Source organism: Aptenodytes patagonicus, chromosome 6 (assembly GCF_965638725.1).
Source record: "Aptenodytes patagonicus chromosome 6, bAptPat1.pri.cur, whole genome shotgun sequence".
Lineage (NCBI taxonomy): Eukaryota > Metazoa > Chordata > Aves > Sphenisciformes > Spheniscidae > Aptenodytes > Aptenodytes patagonicus.
Window position 1 is genome coordinate 63,108,702 of NC_134954.1, and position 19,713 is coordinate 63,128,414.

The 19,713-nt window shown below is 39.1% G+C and overlaps 1 protein-coding gene across 1 annotated transcript in view; it reads left to right on the top strand.

Moving 5' to 3' along the window:
- The window catches only part of SLC49A4 (solute carrier family 49 member 4), a 71,550-nt gene that overhangs the window by 21,248 nt on the left and 30,589 nt on the right, over positions 1 to 19,713 (top strand). Inside the window, exons 3-4 of the mRNA XM_076342970.1 lie at positions 11,880 to 12,148; positions 17,843 to 17,972. Of these exons, the coding sequence (XP_076199085.1) occupies positions 11,880 to 12,148; positions 17,843 to 17,972 (399 nt within the window). The remainder of the gene's footprint in view (positions 1 to 11,879; positions 12,149 to 17,842; positions 17,973 to 19,713) is intronic.

The window sequence follows — 19,713 nt, forward strand, 5'->3', positions numbered from 1 at the left end:
CAGTGTGGTGAGTAGGGGGGATGCAATTTCAGTTCTTAGGTGCTGAGTGAGCGTATAAGGAAACCCAAGGTGCTTCTGATGTTAGGTGCCTATCTCAATGTTGTGTTCAAGGACTTTGTGAGCAGGGGAGGCTGAACTAACCGTATTGTGCTACCCTTCACAGTGACCTTTTTAAGGTGAAAATGTACTGTTAAGGTGGCCAGGAAGAGCTGTCCTCATTGTGCCCTTGTTTTACCTTTTCTCAAGATGCTAAGGGGTGTTCAACATCCAGTTCATCCATTCTGACCAATCTTGGATTAAATATATATATGTATCTTTTAAATGCCACATGGCTTAAATGCAATGAAATGTGGTGTCTTATGTAGCTCTTCATTTATGATTTATGCCAAAAGACTTGTGCTGCCCTGGGCTTTACCAAAGCAAGGATGAAGACTGTAAGAACCCAAGAAGAAATTCCCAAATGGGATTTAGATGTGAGGTATCATTTGGGGAGTGGGAAGGAAGAGCTTCCACATGTTCTGATCACCTTTAAACAAGGTTTTCCAGTGTAACTGTAGCGAGAAGACCTAGGAGAACAATGAAATAAATGCCTAAGGAGAAACATTCAAAAAACAGCTTCTTTAACTAGGGAAAGAAAGGCAGTGGACTGTATAGGGTCTCATGAGATGTATAAAATGTGATGATATATTTTACTGAAAACTATATAGGCAAAAAAAAAAAGAGCACGAGCAGAATCCTGATGGAAAATGTTACTAATTTCATTTATTCATGCTGTGAAATTATGCATCATCCCCAGCTGAAATTGATAAATTTGCTTATTTAGCCTACTCCAAAAAAAAAGATAAATTTTCAAGAATTGCAGCTCTACCTAAGGAATTAGTTTGATCTTTTACACAGTTTGATTAAAAATCTGCAGAGAATTAATTATAGCTAATTGTGTGAAGCAAAAGGGTGGTTTTCAGTGAAGGTTTCTTGGGACATTGTAAATAATTGTACACACCATGCAATGTTATACCAGGTAACCTGCATTGTTTTGAGACCTAAGACTGAAGGCCAATTTTCATCAATTACTTGAAGCATGACACCAAATAAAATAATATTTTTGAGGTGAGCGTTACTGCTTAATGCATTAGCAACGACTGGCTAAGCACTAAACTATGTACTTATTCTGAATGTGTATATGCGTTAATATGACAGTTTGAACATTACAGAGCCAGTCAGATGGACAAGATCACACACAAGCTAATACTGGAGTATTTCAGAATCCAGTGTAACTAGAACTTCTTTAAATGCTTTTGCATGTTTTGTAATGTTTTCCTTCAGTCCCTGGGTAATATACTGAAGATACCTGCAGTAATATACTGAATATACCTGCAGTAATATACTGAAGGATTTCCATGGGACAATTATGTGAGAGTTAAGATACATAAAATTACAAGAACGTTCATGAGGTTTGTCAGGTTTAGGGGTTTTTTCTACTTTGTAGCTGTCTCTGCTCCCTAAGCTCTTGTAATTTAACATTAAGGAGAGCTACTAAAGCCCATCACCTATCAGACCAATCACAGATGTGAGAAAATCACTGTTAAGGCTGACATTTAATCCTGACTGCTTTATGCTCCTTATCTCACACAGACCTGTAATATCCAAGTGCGTTCTTAAGCTCCTTTCTAGTCTGTAATTATTCTTTTGGCTCTAGCGTGTAACAGCAGACTAAGACTATCTCCAGTTCTCAGAGTCATGTTTTAAACACAAACCGTAACCTCTATTTTCAGTTCATTTGGTGCCCATGTATATGCACAACTCATATGAGGGAGAATTCACATTGCACATTTGAGTGTGTCCCTCGAAGCAGCTGTTCTTCATGGTGAATTTTCATTCTCTGCCAGTGTGTGACCTAAAACCGTACTGGAAATCTGTGCCAGAACTGCATAAATTCAGTGAAGGCTGAAGTGGGAGTGCATAGCAAAAATGTGGAAGTATGGACTTGTGTGTGAGATTGAGGAACCAACCTACACATGGACTACTAAAGTCCCTCTCACGTACACATTTGCTCTTACTTACCTGCTTTCCTCCCCAGCCCACTAACCTGTGAGGTTAATGTGTGTATCATACAGACAAGGAGGTTAAAAAGAATTTTTCTTACGTACCACGCACTTCTGGGTTTGTCAAATGTGCCAGATATGTGACAGTGAATTTGACTTTTAGAAATAAAACCCCAAACCATTATTCCTTTCTAAATGTTATGAAAACCTCATTTGCCACACCTATTTGTTTAGTTCATAATTAATGTAAATTATATAGAACATAAAAAAGGTTATCAAATTGTACCATTCCTGAACTTGTACCTTCTTCCCTTCCCTGAAGGTTACAAGAGCATCGCTAATGCTTTTTGCCTGCATTTTGTCCAGTCCTTTCCTTTTTGACTGCTGCTTGGCACCGAGTTGAATATTTTCATTGGACTCTTTTTGAATTTGATTATTTTATCGTGAACATTAACATTACTAGGAGGACGTTTTTTTATAGACAAAATCAGGATTGTTTTTTTCCACCCACATAACACTTCATATTTATCTCATATTCTGTGTTTAGGAATAGATTTACATACAGCTTAGGTCTTCCATATGATTGTAAAAATAATAAATCTAGGCAAAAAGCTGTATGAGCTGAAACGTATAAGAAAGAAGGAAATAAATGATGAAATCAGCCCATAGCCATAAATCTGTGGCTTTTAAGACTGACCGTGTGATGTAAGATTTCTTAAAATGTTTTGAAAGACAGGATAATTAAAGACATGGAAGTAAAGGATGTAACATAATTTGTCATTTGGATTGAATATATTAATTAAGCAATTTATTAGAACTTAGTATGCTGTGGGCTGGTAGTGTTTGGCCTTCACATTAGATTTCACAACAGAGAAGTAGTTATTGAGGACCTTGAGTCACGGCAGTGAGAGGGTGCTCCTTGGCAATAAGAACTATTAAAACATTTGTTGGGAAGCCAGCAAAACAATAACACGGAGAATGATGGTGGAAACAGGAGCGGTTATTTACAAAGTTGTTTGTGGTGGACACACCGGTAATTGGTAGATCCTGTAAAGGGTTTTTTTTTTCTTTAATAATACCACCTCTTAGGATTTTGAATTTTTTTGCCTACTCTTGGATATATTGATGTTAACTTTTTCCTTTATTACATTTGAAGAGTCGCTCTTACCACATCTTTGGTACATTTTGTTTCTGTTAGCTAGTTGCAACCTAGTTTGTATTTTATTCTTGTTAGACTTACCTTTAATAGTTCCACGTTTTCCCTTTTTCATCCCTGAAAGCCTAAAGAATGATGTGGGGTCATATCATTATTTGTCTTTCCTGATCCTAAACTGACCATGAGCCACCATTCTCATGCATGAAAAATGCAAAGGGGCACCTCAGAAGCGGTAATTCCAGTAAAGAAAAGACATGTTAGGATTCTCATATTCCCTGGCAATACTGAACACACTTCCGCTCCAAAGTGGAGCAGCTGTGGAGAAGAGGGATTAAAATGTTCCAGGGAATGCAAAGAGCCTTTTAGGAGAGGATGGTGGAAGAATCTGCCTGCAAGAAATAAAGACAGAGGGTGATGCATGTTGTGTGCTCCCTAACTCACTGGGGAAGAGAAATGGACAAAGTATTTAATCTAAAGCGTGATTCTGGGAGTAAAAAGATGAATAAACATACCTGTTTGTATGCTGTAGCTCAGCGAGCGTAGGAGGATGTTAAGACGGAGCACTTGCCTGGCGCTGCTGGCACTTGCTGGTTTGTGCTTTGGCTGCTGTGATGGGGGAAGGCTGAGCTGGGTTAATCCACAGTATCGGAAAAAGGCGGAAGTGGAGAGAAAAGGAAACGGGTCATTCACGGGTAGGCTCTCATGGGGAATACTGAATTTTTACACCCCTGTAACTTAACAGTTTAGCTTGTTTTTATTACCTCCACCAGCTTCATCTTGTACGCAGGTTTTATTTTTTAACCTCTGCTCCAAAGCTGTTGCTTTAGATGAGAGGTCCTGTGAGTTGTTCCTAAGTGGCGACATTTTCCTGCTTTACTTACTTGTCGACGGTAGCGGTAGATGCGGTGGGTGATGAAGCGTCCTTCTGGCTGCCCAGCAGTCCCGCCCGCCGCTGCCCGAGCTGCGCGTCCCGTGATGCACCCGCAGACACTGATTAGTGCTGCCGCTTAGGTGGCAGCCAAATTGGCTTCTTCAGCTGAAACAGCCTTAGTGGAAAAAGGAGGCAGCTTGACGGTTTTGGTGATAAATACTCTTTCCTCTTGCTCCTGTGCTGGATTTCGGCTGTGGCACTGTGGGTGTCATCCGCCTCCCCCAGCAATGGGGGTAGCTGCTGAATTAGCGATTTACAGACCCTGTGTAAATTCTTGGAGTGGTAAATCCAGTAGATATATTAAAGCAAACTCTGAAATCTCAGAAAAGGCTTGGTATTGCAGCAATATTTAATGGGCAGCATTTCTACAAGGCCCCAGCTAGTATAAGCCTATGCTGGAAGGGAAGAGAATTTATGTTCTTTGTGGGATATTTAGCTCCATCTCATAATGGCAGGCATTATCCTCAACTGTGGATAGCTTTTAGGTTTTTTAATTGTATTGAGCTCTTTGCCTTAGTCTTGTGACTCATATTCTCTTGGCTAATATCAGTCCTTAAAGAAGAATTCATATTAATTGAATTTATATTGAAGTTGCTGCATTATAATCAAAACAGCTTCTTGCTCTTTCACTGGCCTAAGAAAAATTGTTCAGGAATGTTTAAATAGGTCTTGTTTATCCCATCCCCTAATTTGCTGTATCTCCTGTACACTCCTACTCTTTTACTAAAAAATCCTACTTAGGACCTATCTTGTGCTAAGTATCTCCATCAGCTTTCTCCCACAGCAGCCTGATAGCAGCCAGTCCTGGTGCCCTTCCCTGATAACTTGCTTCAGTATGTTTTGCCTCATTAGCCCATAATGTAATTGCCTACTTTGTGTTTACAGCAATGCTGTTTATTTTGGGTCTGTTCATATTTGATGAGCTTGTCCTCCATTAGTGTTGCTTTAAAGACATCTTCTTTTAATAATGGGTTTGTGGAGTGGGTTAGCTTTGAAAGAAAAACAAAAGACCCCCAACTTTTAATAAAAAAAAAAAAATATGCCAAAAATAAGCTTTGATTTCATGTGCCCTCATCCTTCAAACTTGGATACAGCTTTAAGTGAAGAAGCAGCCCTCTTCGCAGCCGTGTGATGGCTGCACAATAACATGGCATGAGGATGTGAGTGAATTTGTCACCGTACTTCCAGGGATCTCGCTGTATGCCCGCCTCATCCCTTTCCTCTGTCAGGACGTCCGATGGAGACATCGGGGTCTTGGCCTGAGGTTGCTGCTTCCTCTCCTTGCAAATCCTTGTCTCTCTCTCGGCAGGCTCTCAGTAATAATAGTTTTGCAGTAATTCCGTTTTTCCAGTCCTTTTAAATTTAAAACCAAAACTCACTGTTTTTCAGACCATTGCAAATGTGTTTGCTGTTTCCTTTAAGAATGGGAGAAGAGGCATGAGGCTGGGATGCCTGGGAGATACTATGGTCCTTTCCAAGTCTGCTCCCATAATGATGTGACCAACTGTGCTGAGGCCATGGTTTGTACAGGGGGTGAAACGTGAGCCCAGTTCCTGATGAAAATGGTCGAAAGTACATTTTTAAGTTTTTCTCTTTTCTTTTTCACTTTATTGCTGGAGATAATGTACCACACAGTGACTCAGGCTTTCTGCTTGTAATAATTTTTCTTACTGATGGGGAAAAACAGCTTTAAATTATTCCACGTATCAATGGTCGCATGCATCAAAAACAAGCTAAAAAATGCTAATGGCCTCAATCCATGAATATCCAGAAGGCATAAAACTTTTGTAGTATAAATATATCATTTAATGAAAATATTGAAAGGAAGTGCATTTCCATGAAATTCATCTTTCAGAATGTTATTTTTAATAGATGAATTCATTGCTTTACCCAGAGGTATTTTTCTTTCCAGTCCTTTTCCAGACATAGAGCCTTACTCCACTCTCTTCGGGTTATGAACAGAACAACATTTGCATCGGGTTCTCCCCATACTCCGTAGCAGTGAATGGCTGTAAAGCATGAATTTGACCTCCCTAATTCTATCTTCGCCTTAAAAAGTACCTGAAAAGGTTCCACTTAATAGAGGGTTCTTTTGTTGTGTTTATTTTTGTGAGTCTAAAGGAAAAGCTCTATCCTTTTCTAGTAACTTGATTGTGAAAAATCAGAGGTGGTTCTTTGCAAAACTGGTATCAGTTCCCTCCGAGGTATAAAAAAATCTCCTAAGGTATAATGTGGATAAATCCATGTCTTTTCATATTCCTTTTCCTGGGCAAGCAACTTGCATCATACATCAATGTAGACGCTCTAGAATAGGAGGTATTTACTTGCTTTGTTGCCATGTAGTGAGGCTAAATTCAATAGCACTTGAAAAGTGCTCTGAAGCCCTCCAATGGAAGGGTTTCTTTCATTTGTTTCCAGTAGTTCCCACAATGAGCTAATCGCTATATAAACTCATTTGTCTTCCAAATTAGCAGGAGTTGAACAATCCACTTCTTTCAATGAGTGAAAATGTCAGGCATGTGAAAGAAAAATCAGCCATCCATTTCTGTAAAATGTTAACTTCTTTATCCGGAATCCCTGTTTGCATTAATTGTTAGGATCAGCAATTAATCTACTAAACTTTTCCAGACTAAGAGGCATGCTACAGCGCTGTCTTCGTGCAGCAGCAGGCTAGCTCTCTCAGCGACTTTGTTGCTCCTCACGCTTTGCTAAACAGCAGCAAAACTGAATTACCAATTTTTTTTCATTGCATTTGTATAGAAGTTTGAATAGTGACTAAGCGGTCAGTTCTCATGGCAGCTAGTAGGAAAAGCATCATAAAAGTTTCAGGAAAAAAAACTGCACCAAAATCTCATTCGTCTTCACGAGGCTCTTGAGATGAGCTCTGCTCCCTCCTAGGACCCAGCGGAACCTAATTTCCCAGTTGACCGGGGGCTTATCAGAGGCTGGTAGAGAAAATCCACAGAGCAACGCGCTGGGGCCAGCGGCCTCGCTCTTCCCCTGTGTTGCCTGCCAAAGAAAAGGTGAAAACGCTTTTTCCACCCTGTTAAATCAGTGTTAAAATACTGATACGACTTCTCCAGTCCTAGCCTTCCCAAAACAAGTTCAATTAACACGTCTTAGAACTGAGCTTTGGACACTTATTTTAGTGTTGTGGTTTAAATCCATTGTATTAAAAGTAATTTTTTGAGTAAGTCATTTTCCCTCTACTGTTGCCTTTGTTTCCCCATCTGAATATGGAAACTAATGAGATTTTCTTTCATTTAAAATTCTCTTAAGTCCGAGCATGAGGCATACTGTGGTAGAAACACTAAATGTCTGGGGTTTTTACATAGAAAAAGTGTTTATGTAACACACAGCTTTTAAATAGCTTGACAAATCCAGTACTTGATAGGACTGTGACCATGCGTGAAAAGTTTCAATACGTACAGGAAGAAAAAGATAAATAAAGATGACTGTAAATGGAAGCTCTTTCGCATCTTAACTACATGGTATTATCATCAATCACTAAAACCTTCTTCCTGTATAATCTCACTTTTTTCATACCCAGTTGGTCAGTGATATTGTAATTTCAGCATTTATAGCCTTACTTTTTGTTGTTGTTGTTGCCTGTTAGGATATTGCAACAGTGACAGCAAAGGAGTGAATAAAGCAAATAAAACCAGGTTACTTCTTAATACTCGTATAAAGTCTTCTCTCAGGGAACTGATGGAAACCATATAATTTAAGTTATTTATAATGTGAACTGACAAAAAATTGGAAAAGAGATGACAATATAGTACAAAAAGAGTTTTTCTTCCCTAATTTCTATTGTTATATTTGAACTATCCCTTGTTCTATCTTCTTGCAATTCAGAGGCCAGTTTAGGAAAAAATGTGATCTTTATTTTGTGCAAAGGGCGGTGTGTGTGTATATATATGTCTGTGTATTATTTTTTTTATATATAGATAGATATGTAATGTAAATGTATAAGTTATCCGTTGCTGTGATGCTATGACACATGATATTTAGCACTCGCATTTACTACCAGTCCTCAAATAATTTTTATTAATTGTTTTGTAAAGGGCTCATGTTCAGCTGCAAGTTACAAAATTGGAAGAGCACAAAAATTCATTAGCGCAGAGGTCAGGTGTGCAAAAACCTTGAAATTTCGCAATGAGTCCCTGACCTGGCTTCTGAAATGGTTAGAAATAAGATATTTTGGGTAGATGTTTACTTTCCCACTTTTGCTTTAAGCTAGACAGTCATCAATTATTTTGTAAGTCAGGGATGAATTTCTGGTGTCATTTTTTCCAACTTTCTCTTTCATGATTGTGACTAAAAAGCCTTCTATTCTGGTGTTATTTTCTATTATTTGAACTCAACAACTTTCTAGTTTTTGATACATGAAAATAATTAGATGATGATTGGATAAATAATGCATCTGAAAACAGAGCAGAGCTGCATAAATAACAGATGAAAATTACCCTGTTAGTGTAATAAGACTGAAAAATATTTTTCCACCTGGGGAGGGTCCTGAGCTAAAGTTATCTTGTTAGCCCTTTTCTCAGGGAAGAGAAATCTTGTTGTGCAGAATGAAACTGAAATAGTGACAGGGAAAAATGCGGTTGCTCTCTGCACCTTTTCGGTAGCAGAAACAAGAAGAAAATAGGGGAGTAATGGAAACAGATGCCTCTTGGTATTGGAGCAATTTTTAGCACTGATGGTGTACAAGAGGAGACTCCTATGGGCTGTGAGACCAAAAGCTAGTGCAGTGATGATAAGATGTTGTAACAAACAGCAAAAAGCCACCGATACTGTTATGTTCATATTTCTCTGTCAGATGGAGCGGCTGCTACATGTCTCCCGGAGTAGCAGCTTAGTAAATGCACTGAATCGCGTTTTGAATCTCTCGTCCCTGCCTTTCTAGGGAAATGAGTTAAGGACACGTAGAGGAACAATGCAAATAATCTTTTTCTCAGAGAAAAGGTAGCTTAATTCAAACCAGTGTTGAAAAACAGATAAAATAAGGTTTAGGCTGTTATCATACACGGCGACATTTAGGTAGTAGTCTGTATATCAGTGGCAATTTAGTCTAAAAATAGTGTTTATTAACTGCAATATGTTAGATTTGAAAAATTAAGCAATATGAAGATAAGAGATGCTTTACCCTGGATGATAATGTCAAGCTTGGTAAATGCCAAAAATGCAGATGGAAAGGCAAATCCATGGGAACAGACAGCACGCCAGGCAGGATAAGGCAGGAGAGAGAGCAGGCAGAACACCAACAGAAGAGACCTATGGAAAGACAAAAATTGGCTCGCTCTTTGAAAAAGCTAAGCCAGAAAAGTAATGCAGAATTAAAGTTCTGGATTAGGATACTACTTTCTCCCTTTGGATCTGCAAAGTAAAATTAACATCTGTGTCTCCTTCGAGTGTAGAGGTCAGTTATAGAGCTTTATTCAGATGGTGGAGTTTGATAGACATAATTTAAATCTGAAGTGTAAGTACATGAAAAGAGTACATATAATTCTCACAATATATGAATTGGGGTTTTTGTTTGGTGGTTTGTTTGGGTTTTTTTACAAAACTTTTCTTTTCTTCTTCTACCAGATGAAGTGCCTACATGCCCATAAGCACTGCAGAAAAACTGTTGTACTTTTTTCCAATTTTAGTGAGTTTTATTTGCCCTTAGGATTTCTATAGAGTAGGCATATTTGAATTGAAACAATATTATCATAGTGGTATAAGTGAACAGAAGTGTTAGTACGGCACCTATAGCTATAAAGGTTATTTTGTGGTGACACAGTTTTCCTAGCATACAATAACAAAACCACAATTTCATAGAATCATAGAATAGTTTGGGTTGGAAGGGACATCTAAAGGTCATCTAGTCCAACCCCCTGCCGTAAATTCACTTTGGAGCAAGAGGAAATACTAAAATAAAATCTTTATATGTTGCAGTAGTTACCTCACTTGCTACTGAAATGCAGCTGTTTCTGGGGATGTAGTATAGCTCTTCAAATACCCTGGAACAGTTTAGGATAAGTTTGAGAATAACTTATTGTAGTGAGATAAGTAGAATGAAAATACCAAAGTGCACAAGGATACCTTGGTTTGTCCAAAGTACGCTGGGTTGGAGAATAACTATAAGGGATTCATGTAATGTGTCCTCCAGAAAACTATACCAGAGCATTATTTAGATACTGCTTTTTATTTATTTAAAACTATTTCATTTTATTTTATTGGGGGGCCCCTGTTTAACAAGCATTAAAAAGGCCTGACCGTGCCTTGGTGATGTCCATCTGAAGCAAATCATGAAGAAATAGTAATGAACTCTGTCCTCACTATGTGAACTTTAAAAAAAAAAAAAAAAAAAAAAAAAAAAAAAAAAAAAAGTTGCAATTGCTTATATTTAAGAGTGGATATTATTTCTGTCCCAGCTTGGAAAGTGTTTCCTACAGATGATATGTAATAGCTTTTTCTTTTTTTCTGTATATTTTTATAATTTCGTTTCAAAATTTAATTTCTAGTCCACTGAGAATCAGTAGCATCTATTCCTTTCCATTGCAATCTAACTTGTTAATTTGATAAAGAGTCTGTCAGCATTTCTTTTGCATATTTTGTTCCTTTGTGCTTTAAAAAACTCCTGCTACGCTGTATATTATTCAACCATTTGTGGCTTGAAACATTGCCTAAATGCTAGCTTATGTTTCCCCATTTTCAGGCCGTAGCTTTTTATGTCTGACAACTCAAGTCTTGCAGCAATAACATCGAGTTCCTGCTATGCTTAGAAAAACACCACCCATTTAAAAATATCATCTGCCACCATTTTATTGCACAATGGATAGATCTACTTTGGAGGGTTGCAATGTTTTGTTTGACTTGCTAGCTGCTTTTTAGACATGAGGTTTTTATATAAATTCCAAAATGCTTTTGCCTTTCACGGCTGATCACTTTTTGGAAAAGTCAAAGTGGAAGGTTTCTGGCTGACTTCCACGTGTAGAAGAGCTTTCAAAAAGTCCTTTCTGCATGTGCTCATTGTACTAATATTACGCCAAAGTTTTTAGAGACTTCACTGCTTGGAAGTAGTATCTCTGTTCTGTCACCAGTCTTATCTGTTAAATCCCAATGAGTGTGAAAAACGAGAAAAATCTGGGTTTGCTTGGCTGTTTCAACAGTATGTTGATAATGGCCAGATTGCTGGAGAAGGCGATTCTCTTGGAAACCTCAACAGCCCAGCCTCCTCATCTGTAGGCGCATAGAGCTCATCTGAGTGTGTAAATAAAAATAAATAATGCAGTGAAAAAATATGCAGAGTATTTTGCTGAAGTGTTTCAATTTTGGATCTGCCATAACTAATTTAAATCTTTTGTTGGGATTTATGCAGGCAAGGGGTCAGGTTTAAGATGTTTGTACTTTAAAGCTTTCCTGCTACTATACCTTTTCTACTTTTATATCCTATCATGATACCTTTTTTCTGCAAAGAAAGTCCCTTTTATTCCCTCTTCCTTTCCTGCTTTGAAGAGAACGTTTGCTTCTCCATTTATCTGAGGTAATGAGGCCAGAGTAGCTCTGGGTTCTTTAAATCAGTCTAATTGGGCTTCTTTTAGTGTATAGAATATGCTTTTTTTGCACAGGACTTTCATTTCTTTGTGCAGTCTCTCCATCTCCAGCACTCGATATCTTACATGCTTTTTTAATTAAAAAAAAAAAAAAAAAGGCAAGCAATTGTCATCCAAATGACTGTGGTTTCTGTTCTCTATTCCAGGCTGATTCACGGAGGGCAGCTGTTAAATGGCTTGGCGGGGCCAACTGTGATGAACGCGGCACCGTTTCTTTCCACAACGTGGTTTTCTCCGGATGAACGTGCCACAGCAACAGCTATTGCGTCACTGCTCAATTACCTGGGCGCTGCTGGCGCGTTTCTAGTGGGACCTCTTGTAGTGCCATCTCCTAATGGAACATCTCACCTCCCGCTGGTATCGCAGAGCAACACTGAGCACATCAAGGACCGCATTGAGGCTGTGCTGTATGCAGGTGTGGTTTAAAAATAAAAATTAAAAAAGAAAAAAAATTATAAAAAATTTACATACTTTCATGTGTGTTTGGTATTTGTGAACCACTACCCTCTAGTGGCTGGTCTGCACAGAAAACAGTTGCTGACTGATGGAAAACAAGTGGTAAAATGTTGTACTATCAGAAGGATTAATTTTTTCCCTTTTGTGTAGGAAAGATTTTAAAATAGCCTTTTGTACAGACTGATTCCAAATGAAGTATTTCAGTTGTTTGTATCGGCTGATCTTAGGAGAAATGTCTTCTAGGAGAGCTTACGTTTTCCCTGAGCTTCCAAACTGGTTTTTGCTTCTTGAATTTTCATTAAAAAAAATGTGTCCGTGACAGTTTGGGTTTTTTTTCTTTTGTTTCTGTAAGGATGGAAATCCAATAGTCTTTCAGCATTAAATTCTTTCCTGCATTAAATCAGCCTTAATTTATGACTTGCATATGCCTTTCAAATGTGATTAGATTATTACTATTTAAGAATCTAACATTAAAATTAAAGCTCAGTAGATTTTGTTTTTAACTAAAACCACATAATTCTTATGTGGTGAGCAATTTCAGTGAAGTGACAGCAGTTTAGTGGAAAAAACCACTGATATAAAATTCACCTGATGTAACTTAGATTTTATGTCCTTGCTCTTTTTCATGCAGTGGCTTCTATGGCTCTTTGTATCACTTACAAAAATTAGCAGGAAGCTTTAAGGAAAAAGAGTTGCTTAAGTGGCTTCAGAGTCTACGATCTGATTCTTAGTGGATATAAATTGGTATAGTATTAAGAGCAGCTGAACTTTACCACGTCATGGCAGTTGCACATTTGGTTGTGTTTTTCCCCCCCTTATAATTGCAGCCTCTGAAATTCAGCCATGAGTTAGCCCTAAGTGTTCCAGAAGTCTTAAGGTATATATACAGTGTAGTTTATATGCAGTTTTATGGGATTGAGTTAGCTATTTGTGATCATTTATTCCTGGACATTATTCTTATGGAAACTTTGTCGAGTTAATACTCCTGTTGGCTGAGGGCCGCTTTACTGTTCGTTTTAAAGAAAGCGTAGTAGAAGTTGGATCACTATATCAGCAAGTATTTTTGAGTAACCTACCTTTTACTGGACTCTAATCTATTGAACAATAAGGAAATTTGGGTTTGGTTAGGACTTTTTCAGAGATGTTTCATATGATGTTAGACTATGAAAATCTTATGGCAGATTAAAACAGCCAGTGTGAAAGAAGGAAAAATGAAGGCAAGTCAGCTTTTGTCCCAAGGAGCAGTAGATAAAGGGAGGAAAAATCTAGCGATTAGAGAAGTGCTTTAGCTCTCCCTCTCCGGATTTTCCATGGAGAAAGAAGAATTCATCTGCCTAAAGGAAGTACAGTTTTGTGCCTAAATCCACTGTTTTGAGTCTGGTAGCACTAGAAATGTTGCTTTCAGCAGCCCATTAGATTCACTTTCTCTTCTGGGAGGTTTCCCTAAGCATTTTCTTCAGAAACTGGGATGAATCTTGCTTGCCACCAAGGTTCAGAGATGTGTCTTGCCTGCCCATTCCCTCTTTACATTTAAGGGCAAGATGGGGAGGAGGGTTTCTGGGTTTGGGTAGGTTTTTGTGCTATGAGTAGTGTATCTGACATGTCTCAGCACGGCTCTTTCTGCCTTTCTGAGTTGGCAAGGGTTTGGGAACATCCCGTAGGTTTGTTTGGGATCATTAGTTCCAGCATAAGATGGTTCTACAGCAGCTCTTCATCTTCCTAGGAAATGTGTTTTGTGGGGCATCTGTAGTTCTTACTTAGTATTATAGTGCTTTGAACAGAGGTGGTTTATTTGTGCAGCTGCGCTTGTGTCATACGGGGTGCATCTTTTCAGGAGCTACAAACCCCTTTAGCTGTTCAGGCAACGAAAAAGAGCTGGTTTGTGACAGTTACTGGCCTGCAGTGAATTGCAGTGATGGTGGCAGAAGGTCCAACTGATTTAGAATTGGTAGGAACTGTCAAAGAGGAGGTTTCTTTGAATCCCTCGTGGGATTTGTCGATTTGTCCTGTCTCACCTCAGCCCTGTTTCCCTCGAGAACTGAAGGAGCAAGGTCCCTGCTGTCTGCCTCCCCTGTGCTCTGTTATGCCAGGTAGGCTCCAGAGGTGGAAGGAAGGCTGCCTCGTGGTGGGCAACCACCTCATGGTAGTTGTACAGCTCTGTTCACTTGCGGACCAAAAAATACCTGATAAGTGTGGTAGGGTACTATTTGTCCCCTTAATCAGCTGGGCAGAAAACAAAGCTCAAATTGACTTGACAGATTACTAGTAAAGGTGTTACAGAATGTAGCAGAACAAGGGGCTGGACCCAAATGTCCCACTTCTTCAGCAAGTGTGGTCAGGCTTGGTATGACTTCTGCTTTCAGATACTATGGGAAAGCCAGTTTCACAGGGTAAGCACTCTGCATTCCTAACGGTGTTGTGTTTATGATGGAGCTTGTTGCTTTTGTGTGAGGTAGCATTAGATAAGCAGCCTCCAAAAGTTAGGTGATGACTTTTAAAAGACGGCAATGATGTGAATTGTTAACTGGGGATCAGTAGCATGCCAAGAGTGTGCTAATTTTCCAAGGACTTAGCCTCAAACATGACTACGAAGCAATTGCTTATAAACCCATTCTGAAATTGCTCTGTTAACTCCAGTCTCTTACGTGTTTTAATAAATTGCTGTTCCTTTATCTCAAACATGGACTAAGAGCTCAGCGGAATTACCACAGCCTCTTTCTGTGTCATCTGTGTCGCTGCACATTCTGGTTCACAGCTGAAATAGTACAGATGTAGCAAATCAGGATTGAATTGTATTACCTGAGTCACTTAAGGAAGCTTGAATTATTTTGGACTGCAGCCAGAGCTTTTAGCCATGTGCTTTCCTAAATATCAATGTAAAATCATTATTTGTTTAAAAAAAAAAAAAAAAAGCGTGTGTGTGTATAAAGTGCCCTCATTCCCCCTTTACATTTAAGGACAAGATGGGGAGGAGGGTTTCTGGGTTTGGGTAGGCTTTTGTGCTGAGTAGTGTATCTGAAGGAAAAAGAACTTGTATCAAGGAGGCTTGTGTCTCTGTAAACCTCTTTTTTCTGTTTGGGGCTTACACAGGCAGCAGGGTGCCTACTTCCTAGGCTAAGATGCACTTTGACAGTCACAGGTCACTGTGGCATAGTACCCAGCTTTTGTGAAGCATTCCAGATTCACTCCTCGACAAGAGATATACACGGCTGTGTTTCTGCACACTAATTTATACCGACTTGCCCAATTCCGAGTGTTTTGCTGCAGCCATTGCGCTGTTGAGAAGCCGATAGCTCCTGTGGAAGAGCTCCTCTTTTGTGACTGCAGCTCTGTCAGTCTCAGTATTGACTTATTTCTTACCTTTTCTCTTGCTTACTTTTACTCCCTACTTACAATCTAAAACTTGTCCTGGGAATGTATTTTTCTTTATCTAGTCTGGTAGAGTAAATGATGATGGAGATAAAGGTATGGGTTTCCTAATGAGGAAGGGATGCAACATGTAAGAAATCAGGTGTGTTTGGCAGTACCTGGACTTTTGATAGAGATGCAAGTGTGATACACAAAGCTAAGATGGCACTAAAGACTTTTATTCTTCAGTAGAGGGAACTGCTTTAGTTTCCAAAGTGAATTCTGCTTTTTTCTTTTCTGCATGAGGGCAGTGCTTGCAAGGCAAATTTGTTAGCCCGGATAGTATAACACTGGAAAACATTAAAGAAAGAGTTGCAAGAACGTACTACAAGGACTGCATGCCGAATTTAATAATTTTTAAAAAAATTAAGTGTTACTATACTGCTCCTACTGCAGCAATTTGACTGGCAGGAATCTTGAGGCAACCCATAGAAGAGGCCCCAGATGGGCACTTATAAAATATTACTGTGACATAAAAAAATTATCAGTGGTTTACATTCTTTAGAAAAAGACCTAGCCTTTCCCCTTACAGCATTGGAGTATAATGAAGTTAAATAATAAGCACCTCAGACAAAGTCTATGGTTTTGTGTGGTCACATTCTTGTTGGCTATACCTGTCTGCAGTCTGAAATCTTCCTTTCATATGTGATTAAAGTGTGTGTATGCATGTATGTATGTATACCTACAAACCTATCTGTAGACCCAGATGCAGGAGAAAGGGGATAAACAGCTTTTCACCAGCCTTGCTTCCCTGTCTAGTATCATCCTATAGTGACAAAGCATCTCATCCCTTTCTTAGATCTGGGATCATCAGTTACGGCCAGTTCTTTATTCACTGCTCATGGTCACAAAACCAATGTACACAAAGATAGAAATTAATCTATTTTCTGGAGAACAGAGGAGAAATAGTGAGAAGGTCTAGTTAAAGTGCCCTTGACCCTCAAAACATGCAATTAGACCACAGCAGCAAAAAGAGACACCACATAATTCAAAATGAATCCTTTACTATTTGATCGTGAAGAATGGCATTGTCGCATTCCCAGTATGCCTTCAAAAGAAGTTTAGTGTAGACTTTTTTTCCATATACCAAATAGAAGCATTTATATCCCTTCCCCATCTCCAGCTGATCCATTTAGACTCTGAGTGTTATTTACTTTTCAGTTTCCTGAATTTATTTTCTTCTGGTTTAGCAGAAGAGCTGGCAAAGTGCCACGTTCATACTGATTTATTAAAAAAGAAAAGAAAAAAGAAAATGCAATTGAGTATCCAGCTCTGCTGGAATTTATTTGTGGTGTCAGTGAACACTTCTTTGTTATAAGATCACAGGTTCTTTTAAGATAACACACTTCAGTTATACATTTTTCTCTCCAGCAAAGAATCTTGTTTTCAAAGGGGATAGGAGAAATACTGGGATTGAGGACTGTGGAGAACATGATATACATTGTAAAAGGCCTGTGAAACAAATTAATTAGACTGACTGTGGGTAGAGTTGTTTTTCCTCAAAATGTCTGATCATGGGGCTTGCTGTGTATTTTCTGTGAAGTGCTCATCACTTTGCAAGTTCAGGTCTGAATTTCTGCTATGAAATTTTTCAAAGATCTAGAATACCTGCTGCTGAACAAGAGGAGCATCTGCAAACAGGTGTATTCTTTCATTTTTCTCCCTATTATCAGTGCTCTTTCTATTCCTGAGCCATGGCTGCTCCTACGTTTTTCTCTTTATAGTCTGTTGCCATGTAATACTGTTTGTGTCCAAGATGCTGCCTTGCTTGACCTTTCGTTTGCCTTCATCATCCTCTGTGCCCAGTAATTGTCATTCCATGCCCTGGGGCTTCCCCAGTCCCATCTGTTTAAAGTCCCTGTCACCTACACTGCGTTACTTCCATTGTGAGGAAGCGTGGCCAAATCTTCATAATGCAGTTCTCTCTAAAGAGAAAAAGCAAAAGCTTTTCTTTTGCCTCACTTGAGTTCCCCATGTGTGAGCCTGGTTCTCAGCAGCTCCTGTCACTGGAATGGACTGCCGGTATTTCTCCATCTCATTGATTCTCCATCTCAATTGGAAATCTTGCTTGGGGAGGAAAAAAGAAATTCTCCTTCAAGTTACAGAGTTCTGTTGTCGGGAGCAGTAAAGTACTTGTGGTGGGATTTATGTATCAGAGGCTGGCTGATAACAGTGCTGTACTGAAATAAGTCTTTCGACGCTAACATCTGTTCTCGGTTTTGGTTTTCTTTGCCCTCTTGTTTAGAATTTGGAATGGTTTCCCTGATATTTTCCGCAGCATTGGCCTACTTCCCCTCGCGACCTCCATTCCCTCCCAGCGTGGCTGCAGCGAGTCAACGGCTCAGCTACAGGAGAAGTTTTTGCAGACTCTTAAGGTAGGTCCTCATTGGGTTTCCACTTCAAAGCAGATCAGCACCTAAATAAATAAAAAAAGTGTGCTTTAATCTTCTCATTGAACAAACAAGATGGTTTGTAGTGCTTTTAAACAAAATCAAATTAAATATTAATGCTGAGCCATAAAAGGATGCTAACTGCTAAAAAGCAGACATTAAATTTTAAATCATTGGGTATATCTCAAGCCTTCATGCCAGAGTCCTTCAGAACCAATGCTGCTTTAGTCATCCTGTTAGCATGGCTTTTCTTATGCAATGCTTGTGTTCCATCAGGTTATACAAGACTGTTAAAAGCGTGCATACTGCTAGGTGTGAGATAACAATTAACAACACTGGGCATAACTAATAAGCTGCTTTCTCCCATGCTTCATTATATTGGAATGAATTTGGGGTTTGCCTGTCATTCAAAGGAGTATCCAGCTGCTTTCATTCAGCCGTGGGAGCAATGAATGAACTATCTGAAACCATCATATGATCTATTAAATCTCATTAATTGTATGTTAAAATACGAAGTAGGGATAGGAGAAGTGTCTCCAGATGTGTTTCTGGACAGGTTCAAAGGTGAGTTAGTTTCCTTTACGTTTTTGGGTTTAAAAAAAAAAAGGTTATAAAGAAAGTAACATCTCCAACTTTGCAACTTCTCCCACTTGCGCTCTTTTGGTAAGACACAGTCCCATCCCCTGGTGTTTGTACAATGTCTTGTGTAATGAGAATCTGATCTCAGAGGAACAGCTAAAGCAACTGTAATATTAATGCTGAATAATTGTAAAGGCCTGTGCCCTGTATGCGATACTGCACAGATGAACTTCCTGGGGCAAAGCAGAACCGCTCCCATGGTGCGGAGTATGGCTGACTTCACTGGAGAGCTTCAGACTCTTGCTGTAATTGTTTCTTGGGTGATGTAGTGATAGGAGCTGAATCTGCATACAAAGGGCTGCTTGAAACTTGATAATTATGGAGCTTTAGGCATTTAGTTATTACAGACCTATTGTGGGCTGTACTTTCTAGAAGTGTATTTAGAGCCAGCAAAAACAACTCATCCCTTGTCATCCATTTTTTTTTCTTTTGTTTTTGGAGGCTTTTGTTTCAGTTTGGGGAATTAAATAGTTGACAAGATGCTTCATCCTGTGTGTTCATCCTGGAGCAGGCTGGCAGTTGGGAGAAGGTGTGAGTACAGCTGGCTGGTTAGTCAACAAAGTGACCTACTCAGGATATTAAAGAATAGCAATTCCCATAAGGACACTTAGCACACACAATAATGCTGTTAACACACCCAAGCTCGTGTGCGGTGAGACCCTGCCTGAGGGCTACGTTATAAAAATGTGGCTGTTGAACAGAAATCCAAACAGCAACTGACTCTGCAGGTGAAATACAAAATTTCTGTTGACAGTATTCCATTTGGGAGCTTTATAACCATTAGATTGCATGTTCAAAGCATTGTAAACAGTGGACCTGAGATACTGGTAAGGTCAGGAGGTAAACAGCAAAGTTGGCTTACTATTCACAATCAATGAAACTTAAGAAAACAAACTGGATGCTTAAATAATGAGCATAGTTTATAATGTCTCCAAGAAGCAAGACGTTTTTTAAAATGCGGTCAGGTAGATCATTGTATCTCCCTTCCCTCTGGTCTTTATGCATTCTTCCATGCTACCCCTTATCAAAGGCAATTCTTCATTCCTTTGTACATGAAACAATCAACAGTTCATCATTAAACCCACTT